Genomic DNA, 24,665 nt, shown 5'->3' on the forward strand with positions numbered 1-24,665 from the left:
GTTTTCCATGGTGGTCTAGCTTCAATTGACCCATGATCTCAACTCTATAAAATACATTATAAATGAAATAATATTCATTGCACGAAAAAACTTAAATGAAATGTATAATATTCAATAGATTCTATCTTGTCTTTTGTTTACAGCTATCTGATCCACTTGACGATGTAGCTTGGAAAATTATGTTAAGTTCTGGCGGAAAATGTACTTATTCGGAAATTTGTTGTCGTCGATTTTGTCATTTTGAATGTCGAAGTGGTCTGTGAGGTACATATTGTTTTTTAGACTTACAGTTGAAAGAAAGACAAATGACTGATAACTACATATTGATATATGATAATCCTCTAAATACAGGGGAGCATACAATTAACTAACCGGTATTACGCTCTTACAACATTACGGTAGACGACTAGTTTAATAAATGGAAAACATTATCAAAAAATCTGCTCATATACTGTCACCCAAAGTACTGAAATATATGCTCGACTTTCCTACTGCAATTTCTCTTGTTTAAAATATTTTTCATGTCAATAGCGAAAAATGGGTTATGAACATGGTCAAGGATTGGGTGTTAATGCTCATGGTGTAGTTGAACCGGTTGCATTGAGTAAACAAAAAGGCAGAAGTGGTCTCGGCTCAGTAAAAACAACATCATCATCTGATAAAAAGATTGAATCGTTCTCAGGCGAACTCTACCAATCTTCCAATAGAAATTTAGTCTGGCATGAAGTTTGTGATGATGATTATACTACAGCTGATGGAGATTATACCTGGTCATGGTCAATGGAAGGCGAATGTCCTACTAATTCCTTATCGGATTCGAAGTCTCTAATTATCAGTCCCGATGAACCGGAGGCTTTAGGTCCGCCTATTGAAGAGTTGGATAATGAAGATAAATTCTGCTCGATTCATCTTGTTCAGGAAGTTTTAAACTATAAGGTCCAGTGATGTTTCTCAACTAATTTACTTAGGTCTATGTAATTTTTAAAAAAAAGGTAGAATATTTGATTATTAGTTTATTTTCGAGACATTAAAACTTTTAATCATCGATTTAGTTTACTGTATGTCCAGTACTAGTATAAAACTAGGTTTTGAGAAAATTGGGGGCAGCCGAATGGGGTAGCGGGATAAATTCAAGAATATTCTGTCTCAGTAATCGCCGCATTGATGCATAGACTTTCTTAATAGCGTCATCTCAATCGTAATCAATGGTAACGCGGTTCAAAATTGATCTCAGGATGTTCAAATGCATTTATTGTTTGTTCACTTCTGGATCTCAAGTTTTAGTAGTAATACATTTTATTATCTGAGTTATTCTCTTCTGAGTGATTGCGTTACGACTCGCACTCTCTTGAATGGATTTCAATCACCGAACGTTGTTTAAGTCACTGGCCTACAAGTAGCTAGATTACAGGCGCACGCCGCCACGCTACACTATAATTATTATTATCACTATTTTTATTCTTTTAGGGCTGCAATGAAACTGCAATGAAAACAGCCAACATCGATTCAATCTTTAATGGAATGTCTACAACTGCTGCTCCGAAAGAAGTAAGTGTATATTTTGAGTTAAATAAAACAATAGCGGTCGTGTTTATTTCACTGTTACATTTCTCCAAATAATTCTTCTTATACTGGAGATGGTTAGGTGTAAAGAATAAGTGAAAATATGATTATTTGGAAGCTGTTTGCTGCTGCTTCAGTTTATATATACGTACATTTATTACGACTTTCATTTCCTTATGATTTTTTTGAACTTTGTTGTTTGATGTAGAAGAACCAGTATTGTAATGTTCTTCGGGCTCATCTACATTCTGGGACAAATTGCATACTCGATCGAACTGTCAAAATCGTTTGATGTTTCATTTCGTCCCTTCTATAATGAAACGATCAATTTGTCATTAAAATAATTCAAGGGGTGATTTTTTTCCATCAGACGGATCCCTAATATCCGACCTAATAAAAATGTTTGGAGATAAAAGAATAGCTAAACTCTGTGGATATATAAATCACGAAGTCAAACCTACTAAATACGTATGAAATAGAATGGACGTAAGGACTAATTTCTCTGCTAGCTGAAAGACATATATGGGTGAGATTGCAGATCATCAATATTCAGCATATGAACTCGTAATTTTCAGTACTGTTCAACACATACTCTGATAGTCTCAAATGGACCAGCACTCAAATCAAGAACATAGTGGACACACTTGTAAGTATATTACATTTTTAACTCGAATTTGGGGCGTATTAATAAACAAAGAGGTTATCAGCCAATGAATACAAATAAAATTGGATAATGATGAAATGGATGTAGTTTCAAAGATTTAGACAAAGAATGTTGACAACTATTCATCGGATGATACAGGTGCAAGGCAAATGATGGTCATTGATATGCACACATTGAAAATTATTGATTTCAGTCATGAAAAAGACGTCACAACACAAAGAAATCAAATACGAAGGAGCAAGCGTCTTCAAGCTCAACGCAATCTTTCTTCTGAGTTGACATCTTCAACTGATCCAAGTGAAGAATAATGTATTTGAATAATTTATCACCATATATATATATATATATATATATATATATACATATATATATATATAACTGTCATGTATTCAGTATTGATTTCCACACCGGGACTCGAACATAATGCCATCTACTTCAAGTATACAACATGTTATCTATTGTGTCCCTGAGTTTAGTTGGCCAGTAGCATGTTCGGTTGGTGTGAACATTTCATGATTTCGAAATGACATATCACATAATAGTAATATCGTGGCGATGCTCATAGAATGTCAATTCGGTAACTAACACTGATCAAAATTGAGTTTGTAGTTTACTGGATTCATAACTGACAGTGATTTAAACACTGGATTAGTGGAGCGAAATGCTGGCTTGCTGAACTAAGATGCTCAGTGGATGTTGAGGATGCTAGATGTGAAGAAATTACGGGGTGAAATTCTCACTTTTGTAATTTAGTAGCGCAAATTCTCATTTCCTATTTTCATGACCAAAACGCCCACTTTTACTTTCAGTTTGTGTTTCTTATGTGGAAGGACCTTGATTTTATTTGGTTCGTGTTCTCTCATAGTGAGCTATGTTGTGACGTTTTTCAAGGAGATTATCGCATTGCATATATACGTGTGAGTTAAATGCTTATTCGTTCGTTCTTCCGAACTGCTTGTGGAAGAAATGATAACCCAGCTAAATCCGGTCTTCTCTCACCAGTGAGCCGGATCACGGTGCAGTGTGATAGCTCGACTCGTTTCCTTCTTGTGTTGTTGACGTTTGTTTTGTACACCCGCCCTACATAATATCCTAATCTGTCGAAAATAGTATTGAATGCGGTGTTATTCATTTAAAGTGAGCAACACAGTGGTTGAGTCCTAATCTTAAGTTCTACATTGGTTGGAGATTTGTTTTAATTCTAGTAAATGAATAATTTTGAGATATTCATAATGAAGTGATACATGTTAGTTCATATTTATACATGAACTCCGGTTTGAGAAGTTAGTTTCCAAATGTCAAATGAGATGAGTAGATTTCAGTCAACGTTGTGATTTATAGAAATCAGTTATCATTTTGAGAAACGACTGTCGTTTCACTGTTTTATTCACCATGTCCGCCATAGTATTCTTATTTCTATCAACCACCAGTCCCATTCTTAATGTGGGTGAAAAATATTAAAATTCAAACATCAATTGATAGGCATTTAATTTCACACACTACAATCTTTTACTGCATATTGTTGATGGAAAAAGAAATTTGTGATTGATTATTTTGACAGGTAATTAATTATTACAACAATATGGGTATATGAGAAATGAGTTAAGTTCAGCACATCACTCGCGAATTCAAATTCATTTAGTTTTAACGTTATCTGGAATTAAAACAGAAACTTCAGAATGATTAGTAATATGATAAATCATACAAATGTACATTGGAAGTGAACGACTGGAAAAAGTAAAACTGTTTAATGGATCTTGATCAACATGTATGTATTCATTTGATCAAACATGATGTCGATCACACTGAAGTAATGGATCCTCATTTATATTGACTGTTTCTCAAGCATCCATTTGGAATAGATATCTCAATTCAGCAGCAATTGAGCATCTAATGAGCCGACCTGTAGTATTTCGTAACTCTATATCGCGCACTTCCATTATCGAAACATACAATATTTCGTCTTCATACAACACTTCACCGTTAAATAGTATTCCATATAATATTGTCAGTGAATTTGATTCAATAGGTTACTTACTCATCACTTTGAGTATTTGTGATAGAAAATCTTCATTAACTGAAATGTGGGAAAATGAAATAAATCACCAGATGACTGAATGTTCATTTACTTCAATATCTGTCTCATCAATAATAGGAAATCTAGGTCAAAAAATTGGTGGTTATTATCCGTTTATGTCACACATAATGTTTGTATAGGCAATTGTTCAATACGTTGAACAATGTTCATGTGAAAGTGATGTGTTGGCTGAATACTTGCATTTCGGTTGTCGGTTTTCTAAGTTTGTTCTATTAAATTGGTCTGCAGCGTAAAGCGCTACCTCACTATCTTAACTTTGATATTTGAATGGAGAGCTATCGCAAAAGATGGTGGATGCGTTAAGCAAGAACGTCCGAATACAGATAAGTACCAATAGACTGTTGAATTTGATTTGTAGCATCTGTGTCATTGTATTTGCGTTCATTCATTAAACCATCAGGTTGATGCTTTCGTAGACATTTCACATAGTACTACAGTTTGTGGATAACCATTATTCAGTGAATTACATGTGGACATGACAGTTACTCAATAAATAAATCAAAGTATACAAATGTTTTTCTTACAGAAATAGATGTCAAATTCTTTACCGATTTCGAATTTCTCATTAATATTTTCATCCATTAGTATAACATCTGAAATGCAAAATGAATTCGGTTAGGAAATCATCCATGAATATTGTTTACTTGAAGAGATCATTCAACATGTTTTGAGCATCAAAGTAATGAAAACCGGCATATATGAAGACCAGATGGATCGTGGAAGAATAACGGAGAGTCAAATTGTTCTCTTTACCATGTCCCCACTCGTTTGTGAAAGTCATTGTGAATATTTAGTCCATGCTTTCAGCTTCTATTCACTTTACTAGATTACTTCTGTAACATGAAATACTTCATTCATGAGTATTTCACCCGTTATTAATAGTTCCAAATTGCAATGCCATTAGAGGTGATGAATCTTTTATCGCATTTCTATATCTAATTATTTTAACTAAGTTACAAATGTAAAAAGGAAGTAGCGTTGAATATGAATTTCAGTAAGGAATGTCAGGTTATATCTATCATATTCATTAATATCAATAGAGATAATTCAAGTAAAACTACCTGCTGTACGGTGTGGTATCAGCGTATTACACTTTTCCATACTGTACTGAGACATCACATCTAGTTAGAAAATAAAAAAAAAAATGAATGACAAAGCAATTCACTAATTTCATATTCAGTCTGATCAGAAAACATGTTGATGTGGAGGAAATAAATAATGAGCGGAGATGTATGGTGACTAATGACCGAGAAATAGACTTTTCAACTGAATATCACTACATCCTAGGGTCGACATTCATTTCGAGAACTCGCTAGATACCATCCATCTCTGCTGAAAACACTTGTGACTCAGTGGCAATATCGAGGTAATCCGTACAGGTAACACAACTGACGAAACATACTGATCAATCGTAGTCTTAAACACCAGTGGGAAGATTCAATAATGAGTACACACAAGTGAATTAATTCCTAATTTGAATGCCACCAGGCAAACTCATAGAAAATTTAAAATGTCCTGCCAAACCTTCGGCTATATATGTTGACTTGGTGCACCTTTATTACACAGAACCTACATACCATTAGGCAAACAATTAAGGAGGGATGAAAATGGTCAAGATTTTCAGATAAACTCTCGATGTTAATTAAACACTAGATTTTACATACTGCAATTAGCAACGACGACATGGAAATAAATTGTATACAGTCGAGGTTGGGGAAGACTATGGGTGAAATACATTTTCTCTCATAATGATAACGTAGACGACGTTTACACAGCAATACCACCTAAATGCCTACCACAAAAAATACTACTTCTTATCTAGATGAACATCCTGATATACTCAACAGACGCAAGTGTGGTTGTGAATGCATTGAAAGCATGCTATCTACAGAACTACTGACCAGTAGTCATTTATACAATGTTTTCGTCTGCAAAGTATCAGACAAGCGTACTTATTGATAAGCGAATAACATTAATTAGATCAGATGAAAATACAAGAAGTGGTGAAATATTTGAGATGGATCGGAATAAACTACGTGCAATTAAATATTTTGACTTACCTTTAGAACGTGCAGCACTTTCTTTAAAATATTTTACCAATTTCGATAATTTGAAATGGACATCCGCTGTATAGAATTAGAGACGTTGAACAAACATCAAACTATAAAAGTACGGAATAACAACATTTGAGTTTATTATATTGAGGGTTTGAGATTTCTCATGAACAGTATTCAGGACCTTATACGATGGCCTCTGTTGCTACACGAGATTTCTGAGTGTATTATCTGGAAATTAGATTATGATATATCTGATATGTTGAGATAAGTGTATCTCTCATTTCTGTCAGTGTGAGTTCCCTCATCTGAACTCACATTTTCCCAGTGTTGATGTTCTCAAAGAAACTTCAACAGAGTTCCCTTCACAGTGTTGGTTTAAGTAAAGAAGTCGCGGTTTTGGGCCTCAGTGTGAACATCACCATTATGACCGAGATATATTCATCCTACTAGTGTGAAGTAGGATAGAATGGAGTCCTTGAATTTCATTAATAAACGAATATTAAATATCAGTGTGGGGGTGTATAGATTGTTATGTTTTTGGATTGACTTCATGAATCGATCAATGTTAGACCACTAATACTAAATATATCAAAGCATAATGCACAGCATCCTTCATTTTGAAGAACTTTCGAAGTTGTACCAATGGGAGTTTCACACTCTTCACTTCACTTCATATTAATAGAAGAATCAGTCTGCAAAGTATGTCAGTATACTTCAAATGTTTCAAACTATTCGGTTATTAGAATGACTTACGAAACTGTTTCTGGTAATTTCCCCTCAAATCCTGGATAGCTATAAAAATCATTAAAGCAGATCACAAATTAATTGCGTTTCAATATGGATGTTTATGAATAAGTTATATCTGATGAAATGACAAGTGAATGTGATTTGATGGACGACTGAGTATATTGCGTGTTGACTGGACATGGAAATTTGAACCGATGGTTAAACTATCGGAATTATTTCGACTACTCACTTGACATGAGGTAAAAGTCTCAGTAAACTAACGGACAACGTTTTACTTGTCTCAAGTCTTAGCGTTCACCACGATATCTACATGTTCTAGATTTGGCGTTCATGGATGTTGAGTATAAACTCTGTTGATTTCCAGCCCTAACGAAGGACATCTTTTTTCACTTTTTTGTCAATTGACTACTTCTACAGTATGTTTGCTCACAATGTCAGAATAAAACGTATACTACATTAATTAAACTAGTAGTGATGCAATTTCGCACTCACATTCCCATTTGATGATTTATTTATGGTTTGCCAGAGAATTTGTCATACACAGACAACTGGATATATTGAGCACACACATCAAGGTTCAACAATTCTATGTAGACTATCCAATAACAGAACTAACTTCAGAAACCTCTCATTCTAAGAAACTATTTTACCAGAATGTCATGCCTGCACTTAATGTCTGAGATAAATGGTGGAATTCGGTCAGATTTATCAAAGATAAACTACAGGGTGCGGAACTAGTAGCATCAGTCATATTGTAAACTTATAATGTAAGGACGAAATATTCGAAAGTTGGACTTTGTTCACTCTCACACATGAGATGTATTTGCTGGTCAGTGGATTCAAAAACTCAACATGGAAGTGAATAATAATGAGATGTGCAATCAAAATTATATCAATGTATGGGAATAATTTCTGTTACTTGACCAAGTTTCATTGGATCTATAAGCCTTAAAATATTTGCTTCTACATTCGATATCTAAAATTATCAATGTTATTAGAGAACTAGATTATTGTTCACATACACTCATCGATATTCTTTGTTCCATTTGGATCTGCTTTTACAATAGTATCTGAAATAAGCACGATAATGTAGAGCGACTCAGTTAGAGAATAAGCTGATTTAGTTATATTTCAAAAATGACACTTCTTTCTGATCGCATTATTTATAAGTTGATCAAACAGAAATAAGTTGAATGAGGTTTGTTGTTGCGACACCAATCACGCATTCTATTAGTCATAATAATGGACAATACTGGCAAGCTATATCGATAGATTTTCACTCATAAGGTCAGAGCAGGTGGGACATCAACAACATCCAGAATTTCACGAGATCTTACAGATCACACCATCGTCACACTGGAATTTTCTTTTCTCAAATTACTATATTGGTCGTGGGTACCAAGAGAGTGGATGCTGAACAAACGTCTCAACTACCACTTCCGTAAACATTCAACTTTGTGAACTAATTTCCTTTCTCAGATTTGCTTGAAATTCATATTCATGTCAACTAATCACATGCACTTACACACTCTCATCAATTGTTTACAGTCTATTACGAATGAAACCACTGTGAATTTCAAAAAGTACCACTAAGAAAGTTCAAATAAACAAACTAAATTCTCTTCTTCGTTTCACTGGTGTTAATGACTTCATGAGTGTGCAAACAGTGAGGAAATTATGTTATACAGTGAAACTGAACGTGATAGCATTAGTTTAACTTTCCAATTAATCGTACTTCTAAAGTTTGAATGAAGTCACATTGGTCAAACAACTGGAAATGCTGAACACGAACGTACACTTGTTGTGTGTAGTTTGTTTTGACTTTAAATTCGGTAGTGTAAAAGAATATAACATTGAAGATAGAATAATCAAATTACCTCTCAGGGATTGTATTTCGCTGACGATGGTATTGAACATTTCTATCACCTCATCTAACCATTCTAAAGATTAACCGAATTGTGTTTTATTATTCATTTTGTTACTGGACATTCATATTACTTACTTGTGAAAGCATTCATCAGTAACATTGAGAAAACGATTTCATTTCGATGAATATACCAAAGTCGTTACATTACAGAACATCACACAAGTCTCAGCAAATAATAAGGTGATACGATTTCAAACACACTACTATACATCTATGAAATTAAAGTCCTCAGACACAAACGAATGAACCGAATTATTGTTTATGTAAGTAGTAGGTAATAACTTGTGTTTCGTGAACACGTTTGATTGTATGATACATAGTCTTCAAAATTCAGAACAACCATTACTTGCCTCGATTTAGCGAAATCTGTTTTTTTACATCTTCAGGATTCTTCAATTCGACATCTGTAAAAACAAAAACAGGATTTGTCACAAAAATTAGGTTAATTGTTGAATACTTTTGTTCAAATTCATATGAACTGAGTTGGATCACTTGACATATGTCAATATTAGGATTGAAAACATTATTCAATAAAGGCCTTTCACACACCATCATTAAAGCGAGTAGTTCATTATAAGTTAGTTGAAACTGTTCATCGGTCAACAGAACAATTGAACACTCACTGATTCATTGTAATATTGTGTCATATGAGTTGATGAGCAGTTTCAATCGTGTCATATCAATTTCAATTAGAAGTGGAATGTTATTTGTGTTGATTGGTTTGTGATTTCAAAAAGCAAATTTAAAAATTGTTCACTGGCTAAAGGTTGTTGATTGTGTTTGGTCTGGTGAGCGATTACTACTATGATAATACACCAGAATTGATACTTGAAAGACGAAAATCAATGATTGAATATCAACGAATAGTTTTCAACAGAAACTAATATTTCGACTCAAACAATGTTCCGTTGAATTATTGTTACGTGGTTGAATACTCACAATGCATTAAAACAGTATACTTATGTCTACAGCTTCTCTTAACACTAATCAGAAAAATGACGTCAAGTACAAATTTATGAAACAGAGAAATATGCTCAAATACACGGTTTTAATCAGATTCAAGGCACGTTTTATGACTTATGACGACGATGGTGGTGAAGACAGAAATGACGGTGTTATGATTCTGTTGGTACACTGAATCAGATGTGAATATCTCAGAATGTAATTGTAAAAGTGCATTTGACATAATACAGATTACTTACCCGTCTGTGTGGACGTATGAAGAAGCAACAGCAGTGCAGCTACGTGAAAACAAACTGAGCAAACCATATTCACTGAAACTGCAGCATTTATTCTTCTGCTTATATACAATCATAGAATGAAGGTGGAACAGGAGGGGTGAGTATTATTTACCATAGAAAACATCAAACAACGTTATTAAAATTAAGAGACTATGTAAAGTTCAATAAAAGAACTAAAAACAAAAAGTGGTACGTTGCATATCTAAAATATTTTTGTACAAACATCAGTTATGTACTTTGAATAAGTTCTGGGTCAAACTCACCTCATGACTGTAATTAGAGCTGTCTGCAGAGAGAGAAAGAGAGAGAGAGAATATGAAATCAGGCGACTTTTAAAAACAACAAAAAACTGATAATATTTGTCTTCTACTAATTACGAAGGAATTTTATCAATATACTATGGTTTTTATTTCTATGATCGGACGATTTCTAAAATAAGTATCCACGTAGATATGTATCTGAATAATCTATGTGTTTTACCTGACGGACGATAAACGTTATACGGTTATTCGTTTCTTTTGTAACTAACTTATCAACTCATTTATCAATATTCTTTACTACTTCCTCACACTCACGTTTTTCACTTCGTGAAACATAGGCATCAGATCAGCATTCTCCGAACAACTCTATCATAGACTCCTTTCAAGTCATTGTTAAGCGATGTTCATTGTTTTGTTGTTTGCCTCAGAATTGCGATGATTTGTTCAGAAAAAGAATCCTTCACTGAACCAGGCTTGTATTCCGTTTACTGATTATATAACTATCCAAGATTTCCCTGATTGATTATTAAACTGTATCGCTTCTGAGGTGTTTGTTGATTTCAAATTGACGTGATTGTCCGACTTCTAATGATTACACTCATTCTTTCTATCATGAATTTCAACATTCTCTCGTTATAAAATATGTTCACAGGTGTCCACATGCACTGATGTAAACAACTATATATGATGGAGCCTAATATCTAGCTGAAGTTTGTGTGGACAAGGATGAAGGTTGCGTCTACTTTGTCAGATGTGGTGTTGAGACAGTTCATTCAGCAAAGCTAGAATTCTTCTTTATTATCCATGAATTTTCAGTTTTGAAAATACGACTAGTATATTCATTTGTAAGCTGAACTTATTAAATGATACTATCTCACATTCAGACTAATTTTTTAAAAGAAAATACTTTCACAGTTTCACATTATTTCTTTCTCTCTTTCACCTAATTATTTCACCTATGAAACAATTCTGCTCTAAAATATGTGAGTTTGTGTGCCAGAAAGATGATGAACACTGGAAGAACACGTTCTAACAAATTCTATCAGAATAATAAGAATAATGATAATATCAAGGTTTGTAATCATTTGTCTCAATAATTTGTCAACACCTCAGTAATAACTGACTCTTATCGACCAACTTACTATGTAACTAATGACCAAATTGTGCATTTTCTGATTCTACGTGGATACAACTATTCTTAGTGAAGATTGTGTTTCATGTAAGCTGAGATTCATCAGAAGATGCGTCTTACATCTCCAGACATCTGATATTCACTGTGAAACTGAAACATGATACTCCTGGTAATTCTTTATGGCATTTCTGAGGTCAAGAATAAAAGTAGGTGGTATGAGGACAAGACTTATTTCGCAGTTTACTTATTTACCAAAAACAAGATTATTTGAGTGTTTTCGGATACGTTTGTTATTCTGCACGTTCTGCAAACATACTGAGAGGAGTGAATTAATTGCCATTTATTTAATCAATGTTTGACACATAATCATATATTTTTCAAGATCTCACTGAGAGGTTCTGTTCCAACACTGGTTGGACGAAATATTTCTGAAGTTTTCTTGAGTTTCGAAAACTTTTGATTAGACAACTTCGGGGTTCACAACTAAATACACTTTTCCGAGTATCACATTCAGAGCTAATCTTGACAGGGGTTGACCTGTAGTGAACAAAAACACAAGTGTGGACAATCGAATGTGTTTGGAGACAAAATACAGAATATCTCACTCAAATCTGACATTCATACAGTAGGCAGTCAATTCGCAAACAACCAATCAATTGTCTAAATCCTTACTATGCTTCATCAAATATCATCCTATAGTCTGTGGTTTCATTGTTCATGCATTTACATTCCAATTGCGTGCCGTTCACGTTCTCTGCTTATCGATCTTCTACTGAAATGCATTCAATGCACGACAATCGCCATACACTAATTTTGTGGATAGAAGTAGCCAACACCACATACCTCCTGTGGAACAGAAATGGACTTAATGAATACTTACTTAATATTTATGTGGATATTTATGGTATCATGTGCTCCACATTGTTCCTCTGAAGAGATAGAGAATTTAACATGTGTGAAAAATGAAGGAGAACGATAACAAACAGAAATTTGTGTGTGAAGCTAAATAACAACAATGGGACAGGCAACTCAGTTAGCCAAACGACAACCAGAAAGAGTTCTTTCAGTTAGAGAAGCTATGTTTATTTTCTTCATAGAAATGAATGTTGGGGTACGATCATCACTGATTTCTTTTCCGAGTTATATCTGAGAACATCTCTAGCACCATGCTACAATATCTCTAGAACCTCAAGCAAGTAGTCGTGATGGACCAAGATAGTCTAATCTTGTGCAGCTTCCCTTCACATCATGAAAGAATGTCCTAAACTGAAAATCTCTCCCCTTTTTTCAATTAGTCCCAGAGTCAGCAAATAATGCACAACTTGGGATTATCAGAAACGACATTCCTAGGACAAGCCCAAGCCAACGAATTCGATATTTTGAGATAGTGATACTAACTGAATTATCATCCCTGCGCCCGAATACAAGGTACCGAACTTCTGCACTACTAACAAGATGTTGTCACTGGACGTCAGCAATCTTTCGAAAACGACGATGATCAAACACATATTGTCGTCTAACATACTGAGCTCGGATAGTCCATGTTTCACAAACACAGAGTAAAACTGCACTCACCAACGCGTTGAAGATCCGATCTTTTACAGTCTGCCCAACACCACGAAGATGCCAAAGATGTCCCAAACCTCTCTGGCTTTCAATATGTGTGAATTGATCTCATCACTCACTCCACCACCAGCAATTACACAGGTATCGGGAAGTGACAACGGCCCACATACCATTATGAGCACCAAAGATTATCTTGTTGATGGTCGAAACCCTGCCTCACGTCTTAATAATTCCTCCACCTCCACGACTAACTTTTCACATTTATCTTTATCATCACGCACTTCCAATGCTCATTATTTGAGTTCACGAAATGGTATTTTCTGTCTCCTGAAACCACGCTCCAAACTACATGTTGGAGCTTATAGTGTTGGAATCTGGTATCAGATATGAAAACAGGCTACCTTAACTAGGATTCTGGAATTCCGCGCTATCAAACGTACATACAAGATCGTTCATTCATTGTTGAAGGCGGTCTATTGAAAACTGTCGCTCGTTCTGAAGCACATGTTTACACTCGGATCATGCTCTAGTTCGAACAGGACCATTATTTACTTTGAAACCAGGAAATTCAACTGACCGACAGAACACTGTAGGGAACAAATAATATTTGTAATATCCCAATGAGTAGAAAAACTACATTTCCTGACGTTTCGTGACTCTGTGTAAGCCAATTCTTCAGAGAAAAAATCACCAAATTCAAATTATCCTGTTTAAATAGTACAAATGAACAAAGCATCTAATATTCCTGCTTATTTCCTTTGTACTATTTAAATGGGTGCCAACGTATTTATAAAGGATTATGCATCATCTTGAACTGGGATCATTTTTTGTTTTATATTATGTGACTTTATTCACCATCTAAGTAGTGACATCGTCATGTTTTGTTTAGTTATTGTTCAATTATTAATGAAACTTCACATTTTCAGTTGTTTTCGTTTGCTTGCAGATAATTGGACTGAAGAGATTAGTCGGAGCATCGGAAAATTTTATTACTTTAACCAATTGAAATCTGAATCTACTTTCGATGTACCGAAAAGTGAACACTTGTCATTCACGTGAGTACACTGCTGTGATTACTTAGCTCAGTAATATAACTCAGAGAAATTACAAAGTACCAATTGATACAGTCTGCATCTTTCAAGTATTCTATTTTTATCGTCTAAAGGAAGATGGGTTTGAACTGTCGATCGAGTGGTTGAAAGTTGCTTGCCTAAGTAATCTCAAATACCTGAATGACGTACCAGTTACAGCGTCAGATTTTCGACAATTATGTCGCATATGTTTGATTAGCCAGGTGTTTATAGTTGCTGTTCACACTTGAGGTGTGACGTAAAGATAAGAAACTTAAATAAGTTTCTTGATTTTGAAGTATTCCAGCTCCGAAATACTTAGACTTTTTCCTCTACAACTCTGAATCGATTGATGGTGGAAAGAGTCTCCACTCTTCCAATCAAATGGTTCGCATCTAGCTGCTCGTTTATGGCATCCTCAAGGGATGTAGTACTACTAAGCAAAGATAAGAGGAAATCAGTTGTTTCACTCTTAAATTGTGTTAGTGACTGCGGAGAGTTCATCCACAGGATTTGTAAGAAACTGGTTTGAAATTATTGGTCTATATGAGTTTCAACATTTTGAAGAAACAAATGCATGATTCTTTTTTGGTCAACAGATACCATAAAACTGAGTCTACTGAGGTTCCTTCATTGTTTTTTGGATGGAAAGGTTTTGCTAAAAGCTCTCTTAATGTCGTCACAGAAAATCACTTGCCTTAGCTTACTTGCCTAAGCCATATTTCAGCTTGGCAAATAATTAGAACTTTTAGCGACTGCAATTTTTTGCAAACTATCTTTAAAAATGCAAAAGATAACTGCCATATGTTATACATGCCACCCTGATTTCTGTGGAATGCTGGGCAAACTTGCTTATAATGCTTCTCTTTGCCTTCTGATTTTATGCACCGTTAACTTTTGTATTATAACGGTTATCGAAGTGAAAGATTAGCGAAGCACGGTACTACAATGTCCTCTACTTGATTTCGGCAGAATACGACGTACAACTTACGGCACTTGAACTTGTAGAAATCCACGGCCGTTAAATCAGAAGATGGAAGAAGCAGGGGAAATGGTTATTGGATAAGAATCGAAAACGTACAGAAAAAACATGGGTACTTATACGATCACCAAATCGGATCACGTAATTCACATATACATTATCCGACCGACAATAAAGAACCAGGTAGTAAGTCAATAATAATTTATTTAACACAATACAAGCAACCTGTAGAACTCATCAGTAGAAAAGGATTCAAATATTATTAGTTTTTCAACGCTTAAGAATCCTGAGTGCCTATTTCAACTTGTTTATAAGTCGTTTTGAGTCCACTGTCATATGATTTCAGTTTTCCTTTATTGTTGTTTTCGACTAGTTGGCCAGTGTCTTCAATTTGTTATCACTGCATGGGTACTTTCATTAGTGCTCACAACAATCAACACATACATATACTTTTAATCGGCTACTTTTTGTAGAATGTGCATTCACTAGGCATAGGTACTCATCAGACAAAATAAGGGCATATTATCGATTAACTAACTACAGTATAAGTTTGTCTGACCAGTCATTCTTAAAGTGATGAGATTGTAACACCATAATTCTAACTTAAACATACAGGTGGATACATTTAAGCCGTAGAACATATAGTTGAAAATGAAACGAGGCAACTAAGATGATACCAAATAATATGTTCAGTTCATTTACTTCGTACTTTTACGTCCATATGATGCAGTCGCAAAGGGTACCCAAACCAAGACATGGTATCAGTTCATGATACCACTCACTGGTTGTTTTTAAACTATCCAGTTGGAGTCCACGATGACTGAAAATCTTGGATAACATGAATCAAAATCGACCACTTACCCGGACACACACAATACTACATATTGCTTATGTTCACAATTCAATCACATTCTCTGCGTTATCTTTTTCCACCATCATAGACCACCATTTTACTAGTATATTATGTATTTTATTCATTTCATCTCTTTTTACTGTGTTGGTTGTAACAAGTGAAATCAACGTACATTGATGCTGTAACAGCAGCTCACGTACGATTTAGTTCGTTCATATTTAAATTGGTTAAGCCCTTTTGTTCGCTTATTTAACGGATAGAGTCACTCGTACAGTAACAACCTATCTGTGCTAATGTACCTTTATTATTGTTGCACTTGTATGAATATGTATGGTTGAGTATTGCCTACTGTCTACGCATATATTCATTCTGCTAGCCTAGTCGCTCAAATGATTCGATGTTTCATTCCTTTCCACACTCGTTCATGGACTCGATGATCTTCTCGCTCACTTGCTTGCTTTTCAGAACTTCTCTTTCATTCATGCTTAACGTACCTGCGGTTTTAGATATCTATGTGTGTTTCAACGATAAACGCAATCAACACTTTGTATTCACCTTCTGATTTATGCTCCGTTGGGGTGTTATCTAGTAACGGTTATTAAAGTGAACAGTACACGAAGTTTAAGGATAATATCGAATACCGACCAAAACGCCGTGTCTTTCCCACGTCATATTTGATTAATTAACAATGTTTTCTTTCAAATCAAAGATGACTGATATTGATTAATTATCTTCTTTTTTACTACAATGGTAATTTGTTAGAGAATTCAAAACGAAAAAAGAAAGAAAGGTTTACGTTCTAAAATTCGTCAATTCGTCACCGTAATAGTGTGAAACTATTCCATCTAACTGAGATGACAGTTCGTATATCAATTTCTTTTCTTTCAATAATAGTTGTAGAATATCAATATCATATCTTTTATTAATTTCACATAGACTACTTAAATCATAACTGGTCCACTGTATTTATTCATACTTACTTGATTTGTATTGACTGTACAGACTCCTTGTGGAATATTACTGATGATATTATCATTATCATTATGAGCTAATACTCTCCTTCCATTTAGATTATGATGAAATTGTGGTGATAAAAATCTTTTCGACTGTAATGTTGATTCACATATGAATTGTGGATGATATGAAGGGTAATTTTGATGAATCGATGTTATATTAATTGGATTAGTTACATTCATTGAATGATTATTACTGTCTGATAAATTTTGAATTAAATCAGATGATGGTTCATTATTAGGCGCTATTGTTGTTGTTGCATATTTCATAAGGAGTTGACGACGTTTTCTTTGTGAATAACAACATATAATGAAGATACAGATTAATGCAATCCATAAGATTGTAGCACATATTATAGGGACCAATAAACGTGAACCTGAAATGAAACAAGAAATAATCAAATGTTTCTATACTTGCTGTTGGGATGATCCTGCAAATTTCTTACAATAGATATGACAAGCTCAAAGAAACATTAGGAAGCATTTTATCTAATCAGCGTTTGATTATGACTAAAGTTTATTCTAGAAGATTCAAGCCACGTACAGTCAAATTGACGGTAGCTGTTAACAGAATCGGCTCCCATAATCATAGGAAGTATGTTTCCCTCAAGATTAATGAGTATGATGCTCGCTTACAACCTCCGACATAACACTTATAAGCAGATGGACGTGGGAGAAAATTGGGAAACCAAGAATATATATTCAACTCATTAATCATCGCATAGTGCATCTGGGGGGATTCTAAACATTGCTGGCAAGATTCATTGCGAAATCACAGTCAAAGAGTTCATGGAGAAGGAAGTAGATTTTCTGACTGAACGTCCATCATTCAACAATACTTATCATCTGATTTTTATTTAGTGTCATGAATAAGAGAGAGAGGAATATGTTGTCATTCGCGATCTTAAATATTAATAGTTTTTGAATCTACCGCCGGAAATGGAATCGATTTACTACATGTGAGCACATCTTAATACACTAAAATATAAAAATAACGAGACTGAAACTTTTCTTATAACTCAGTAATATTCAAGTACGATTCACTCTTACTTATAATCATATTCTTTTGAGAACAGATATGTCGTGTGGATTTAAAGTTTTTGTTATGTATGATTTTCTGACAAGGCTATCGGTTGACATACTGAGTCCCATGAGATCCATTTTGAAGGTTTCGTGTGTGAAAACTTCTCCATGCATACACTTGCAAGTTGTTCTTAATGGTTTCCCTAGTTGTTCAATATTGTTGACCTTTTTGATGCCATTTGAGATTGTAATATTTCATTTCATTACAATTTTAGCATTTTCTCTTTCGCTCTCACTGAGTTGATATGTTTCTTGCTGAACTGTATCTATGTTGTTTTAGTTGATATTGTATCTTGGCGGCAGCCATATTGATCGTTCTCTCTTTCATTTTGTTGCTGGATTTGACCGGGATCGTACATTTTGGTTGTGAATTGAAGCACATTCCCAGAATCGAAAACACTTGATCTATCCAGGAAGGATAGAACAATACTTATTTTTGGTGCTTTCAGCAATTCCCTTATATTTCTTATCAATTTATCTATTTATTGTAATTTAGATCGATTATTGTGACAACAATTATTGGTTGAATAACTGAGTGGTAATATTTGTTTAGGTGAAGTCATATATTTGTATTTATGATAGAATTTAGAACCGTTGTTACCCCAATCACCTTGTTCTGACTTCGATTGGCAGACACGCGTTTCTTCTCTTACCAGACAGTTATTCTTCAGCCAAACCTAGTTTGGAACTTATAAGTCCATCTAGGAGAGTTAGGAAACCCTGATTCCAAACCAATGGTGCACATGGGCTCCAGGATCCTGAGGGAACAAATAGTGTATGAACTAATCGTTGGTCACCGGCTACCATTGGAGTGCACTTCTTCACGATGCCCCACTGTCTGCTTGATCAGACCTTCGGGTCAAAAGCCCTGAGTGTGGCTTCCTAAGAAAACCACCTGCTTCATTTTGGGCACCCGGACAATATCATAGACCTCACACAATTGTGTGGCGCATTTATATACGATGCCTTTGTACCAATATGTATGTGTTCAAATAAAATATAAAATAAACTAACAAGGCTACATTCAAATATCTGAAATGTTGTCACATTAATCTCATATAGTGAATCGTTGCCGTTTTTGTTATGTCCTAATAATTGGTAAAACTCAGTAAACTTATATTATGTACTGCATGACCTTGATTCGTTATAAACTCAAGATCAATTTGCCCATTACAATAAACCTAACCTCAACCTCGTGTTTTCACTACTCCGAAAGTGATTACTCAAAGACATCTATACAACATTCAAAACGTTACAACCTATTGGTGTTCTCTATCTTCAAATGTCATATTTCATAGTCATAATACAGTACATAACAAACTATCGCAATAATAAGTAAACAGGCAACTGATACGCATCACAAGGATGCAGAGCAAAGGAATTGAAATATTATAAAAAATGAATATCTTAAAATAGTCAGTGTTTCTTTTTTGTTTACGAATATTGACACTTACCAAAATCATTTTCATTTACAACTACTGTATCAACTTGAATTTCAATTATACCAAGTAAAACTCTATGCCAATAATTATCCAATTGATCAGTGCCTAAAATCATAGACATCGGTGGTAACGGTATAACCTCCTCTTCCTCCTCCTCCTCCTCCTCATCATCATCATCACCATCAAAACTTTGGGTAGAAGGGAAGTGAAGAAAATTATGCATAAAAATAGGAACAAAAATCTAACCAATAGGAGATACAACCAAAATAAAGAAATAAACAATGACAGATTCAAGGTCAATAAGAACTAATCAACATCAATATGCACAGGACAAGCTATGAATTACATGTGGAGAAATTCAAACACTTAACTTCTACTCGACGTTTGTGCTGATGATGTCGTTCAGAAGGACGACGAAAGCTCTATGACCAAACCATCCAGCTCATAGAACAAACCCACATCAAGATGAAATTATTTTACTTATAAATATTAGAGGAGGAAATTAACAAAAAAATAACCACATTGAATATTTCTGGGTAGTATTCATCAAAGACTAATTTCATTTGAGATATCATGTGAATCAGAGATCGTTGGATAAATGTGTTGTTCTAGTGTAGTGAATGAGAACACAGGTGAGGACAACCAACTATATCTTTAGCATAAATTACAACGTTAATTGGTAAAACATAAAAACCGTGGTATGATACACTATTTGCAAAGTGTTCTTCAATTGTCTCAGGCTTCATTGTTCCTGGATTTCCACACAAATTGCTTTTTATTTCTGTTCTTCTCTTCTTGATCTTCTCGATATTCTGCTGTCAGATATTGTATTCCTTACACACCATATACACTACTTATATCGATATACGTAGCTAACACCACACTCGTCCCCCCTTTTAATAATCTGTTCTCGCAATCTTTCTGATCGCCGTACCATTGTCTCCTTTGGTGCTGTTCGTGACTCGTGCTCATGATGTTCTTGAAACCATCTCTGTAGTTGACTGGCATTTACACGTTTCTGCTTGTCTTCTCTCCGGATCGTGTAAACCGGGCCGCGTCTCTCCGTGATAATGTACGGTCCATCCCATTTCGGGATCAACTTTTCTGACCCTGGTCCCCCTTCAGTGTAAGCTCTCCGTTCTCTACACTTCACCAGGTCCTCCACTCTAAAAGGCTTCCACGCTCTTCTCTGCTGTTCCGCCTTCTTGATGTCTGATATTTGTTTCTTTTTCACGTTCTTTATTGCCTCCGTCCTCTCTTTCCTTAATCTTGTTGCTGTCCACTTCTGCTGCTGTGGCCACGTTTTATTATGCATCGGAAGTCGTGGATGTCTACCAAACATAAGTAGGAAAGGTGATTTCTTGGTTGTTCCTTGGATAGAGGTACGATGCTAAAGCAAAATTAGTGTTAACTCTTTCTCCCAATTCCCTCCTTAAGATGTTAACCATTCTTTTAATGTCCGGTTGTTTCTTTCTGTAAGCCCGATCGAATTTCGTTCCTACATATCTCTGAAGGAAAAGAAGCTCAACTAACGTTTGAAGCTATTAAAACTGAATTCTATTCTTAACTTAAATATTAATGCACATTGAAATACAGGTAAATTAGACTGCTGAGTCTCAAACTAGAATGAATAGGTGGAACATCTGTATTCTACTGCTACAAATTGTTCAAAATATAACCAACATGGAAATGTAGAAAACGTTCGATTCCCATCCAAAGAGTCTCAATATTAACAAACAAAATAGACATAGTTGAAAGCATGAGTCAATCGAAGCTAGACCACCAGTGAAGGCCTGGAAGCAATTGACGGCCGTTTAGTCCTGTTGTAGGAATCCTTAACAGAAAAATGCCCCAAAAATACCGATTATTTGAGATCGTTTATGTGGTTCATCAAGTCATAGTTTGTTACTGAGATCTCAACAGAAGTGAATTTTCAATGCATCAACATTGTCAAAAATATTGATTATGACTAACTAGCTAACTACTAGTAGTAGTCGTAGCAGTAGTAGTACTACTGTAGTAAACAAGAAGATAAGTGGTAAGACAACAGTACAGAATCTCTCACTAAAATCTGACAACCATACAGTAAACAGTTAATTCGAAACCATAAATCCATTGTCTCAATCTTGACCATCTCTTCAGCAAATATTTGTCCATGTGTTCATACATTTTCATACCAATTGCGTCCCGTTTCCGTTCTGTCCTTATCGATCTTCTACTGAATTACATTCTATGCCCGACCATCATTATATACTACTTGTGTGGATATAAGTAACTCACACCACACTACCACTAATACCAATACGACCACTACTACTGTGGTGTGTGCTATTGATATCGACATATATAAGTGGTATGTATCAGTAATAGAGAGTGAAGTGCCTGGGGGTAGAACGTTAAGTAGATGGATGGAAGAGAACGAGAAAAAAGAATGATTGTCATGGAAACAAAAGAGTAATGAAGTCTGAAACGATTGACTGATATTTTGCAAATGAAGTATTTACTGTATGGTTTTCAGATTTTACCAAGATGTTCTGTAATTTGGTGTTAAAATACATTTGATTGTCTCCACTTGTGTTCTCGTTCGCTACACTACTACTAATACTAATACCAATACTACTACTACCATTACTATGACTACTACTACTCACACTACTGCTGGTTAGCGTTTTGTTTAACGAGTTGTTTTTCTACGGGATGGAGTCCTTTATTCGGGCTTGGGACCGGCAGTAGCCTCCGAAGTAGCTACTAATGGCAATAGTATTATTGGTAATAATACCATTACTACCATTACCACTATTATTATTACATTTATTATTGATCAGTAGGGGTTTTGTGGAGATTTCAGTATTTTCATAGTTGAAACCATGAGTCAATTGAAGTTAGACCACTATGGGAAACCTGGAAGCACTGGACGGCCGTTTCGTCCTATTATAGGACTCCTCAGCAGTGCGCATCCACGATCCCGCACTCGCGAGATTCCAACCCACGACCTACCAGTCGCGCGCCAGAGCACTTAGCCGATAGACAACTGAGCCGGCCGGCATCCAACGGTGTTAATGTCTAACGTCACATTTACATTTATTATTATTAAGTAAATAAAATAAGCTGCTTACGTGACATGTTCCTTCATTTTTACATTTGTCCACACAATCATCAATATCTTAATTAGTTGGAAGAAGGAAAAGAAAAACAAAACAATCATTAGTGTAAATAATTATGTAATAAACAAATGAAATATCAATAAAAGATTGAATTGAGTTACGCAATTTATAAAGAAAGTAGATGGATGAATATCATTATGTAACTGTTGGTTGTTAATTCCACCCGTAGCTCCTCCGGGGGCCACTGTCGTTCTCAAGCCAGGATAAAGGAGGAGGGTTGGGCATGGGGTTAGCGACCCCATCCCGTAGAAAACTAACTCGCTAACCAGCAGTAGTGTGAAAAAATTATTCAAACCATTCAAACCATTACAACTGAAGAACATCTGGATCTCAAAACAATTGTCAACCAACACCAAAATCAGAATTTTCAATACAAATGTCAAGACAGTTCTACTGTATGGGGCGGAGAGGTGGAGAACCACAAAATCCATCATCCCGAAGATACGGGTGTTTATTAACAGTTGTATTCGGATCCGTTGGCCGGACACTGTCAGCAACAAGTTACTGTGAGAGACAACAAACCAGATTTCAGTGGAGGAGGAAATCAGAAAGAAGCGATGGAAGTGGATTGGGCACACTTTGGGGAAATCACCCAACTGCGTTACAAGACAAGCCCTCACATGGAATCCTGAAGGTCAAAGGAGAAGAAGAAGACCAAAGAACACATTACGTCGAGAAATAGAGACAGACATGAGAAGAACGAACAAAAACTTGATAGAACTAGAAAGGAAGTAGGAGGACAGAGTGGGTTGGAGAATGCTGGTCGGCGGCGTATGCTTCATTGGGAGTAACAGGCGTAAGTATGTAACTAAGTAAGTAACTGCTCGTTGTTAATTAATTGGAGAGCAATAATTAGTCGTTATGGATAACTTTAGTCAAATCCACTTCAAAAAAGAAAACCCAACTGATCAGTAGAAGATATTAACAGCTTTAGATCATACATTCATACTATTCAACTTGTATCATTCAATCTCATCTATTTAACAAGAGGGGTTTTGTGTGGAGATTTTAGTAATTTCATATAATTGAAATCATAAGTCAATTGAAGACAATGGTGGATGGTCGCTCAATTTCGTGAATTGGTTGAAGTTGGACATTAACACCATTGGTTGCCAGCCGGCTCAGTGGTTTTAAAGGTAAAGCGCTCGCGCGTGAGACTGATAGGTTTTGGGTTCGAATCTCGCGAGGAGGGATCATGGATGTGCACTGCTGAGGAGTACCACAATAGGAAGAAACGACAGTCCAGTGCTTCCACGTTTTCTATGGTGGTCTAGTAGAGAATGCAACTATATGGAAAAGATGCTGAAGTGATCATTTTATGAGATTGGACTGACGGTATGTGGTTCATCACATCATCATCAACATCATACAAATAAGCAAACTGTGATGTTGTCAAAGATGACTCAAAACCGATTCCAATGTATTATAAATATAAAAATGACTGATCGAGTTTTTTATTCTTTTTAAAATATTAAAAAATACCCATCTTTCTTTCTTTTTTCACTTACTTTGATCACAAAATTGTCCTGTCCTACCAGGTTGACACATACATTCATAATCAATTCCATTTACTGGTTGTATTAATTGTTTACAATTGACTGCATGAACACATTGTGAATTACTACATGGTGATCTTAATTGACAATTGGATCCTTTATAACCAGATGGACATAAACATTAGAAACCAGGACCATCTAAATCTTGACATGTTCCACCATTTAAACATGTATTGATTAGGCAATAATCAATATGTAATACACGAAAAATAGAGAAAAAAGTATGTTTTATTGTTAAGATAAATAG

At 35.2% G+C, this 24,665-nt stretch overlaps 3 protein-coding genes across 5 annotated transcripts in view; 1 reads left to right on the forward strand and 2 right to left on the reverse strand.

The window, feature by feature from the left end:
- Positions 1–537: 537 nt before the first annotated feature.
- On the forward strand, positions 538–2,380 carry Smp_122770 (hypothetical protein; the record flags this gene model as incomplete). Its single annotated transcript, XM_018796390.1, has 3 exons — positions 538–936; positions 1,468–1,548; positions 2,329–2,380. Coding segments are annotated over 3 exons (532 nt in total), but the record flags the coding sequence as incomplete, so codon positions are not given.
- Positions 2,381–3,692: 1,312 nt separating this feature from the next.
- On the reverse strand, positions 3,693–10,308 carry Smp_122760.1 (hypothetical protein; the record flags this gene model as incomplete). Of its 3 annotated transcripts, XM_018796392.1 has the most annotated exons (9): positions 3,790–3,881; positions 4,266–4,304; positions 4,850–4,918; positions 5,387–5,446; positions 6,386–6,451; positions 7,136–7,174; positions 8,049–8,105; positions 8,152–8,199; positions 9,007–9,046. In XM_018796392.1, 9 exons carry the CDS (start codon positions 9,044–9,046, stop codon positions 3,862–3,864), a joined length of 438 nt encoding a protein of 145 aa, XP_018650609.1. In that variant the 3' UTR covers positions 3,790–3,861. The 3 variants fall into 3 exon arrangements, with proteins under 3 accessions (XP_018650608.1, XP_018650609.1, XP_018650610.1); XM_018796391.1 differs by lacking the exon at positions 8,049–8,105 and having other exon boundaries at positions 3,693–3,881; XM_018796393.1 differs by lacking the exons at positions 3,790–3,881; positions 4,266–4,304; positions 4,850–4,918 and adding exons at positions 9,407–9,460; positions 10,259–10,308 and having other exon boundaries at positions 5,034–5,446; positions 9,007–9,069.
- A 9,382-nt stretch (positions 10,309–19,690) lies between these two features.
- Positions 19,691–24,665, reverse strand: part of Smp_122750 (Jagged) — a gene marked incomplete at both ends in the record, with an annotated part of 52,034 nt that continues 47,059 nt past the window's right edge. Inside the window, 3 exon segments of the mRNA XM_018796394.1 lie at positions 19,691–19,803; positions 24,371–24,539; positions 24,543–24,562. Of these exon segments, the coding sequence (XP_018650611.1) occupies positions 19,691–19,803; positions 24,371–24,539; positions 24,543–24,562 (302 nt within the window).

The sequence above is a fragment of the Schistosoma mansoni genome, chromosome 2 (genome assembly GCF_000237925.1).
Source record: "Schistosoma mansoni strain Puerto Rico chromosome 2, complete genome".
NCBI classification, from domain to species: Eukaryota; Metazoa; Platyhelminthes; class Trematoda; order Strigeidida; family Schistosomatidae; genus Schistosoma; species Schistosoma mansoni.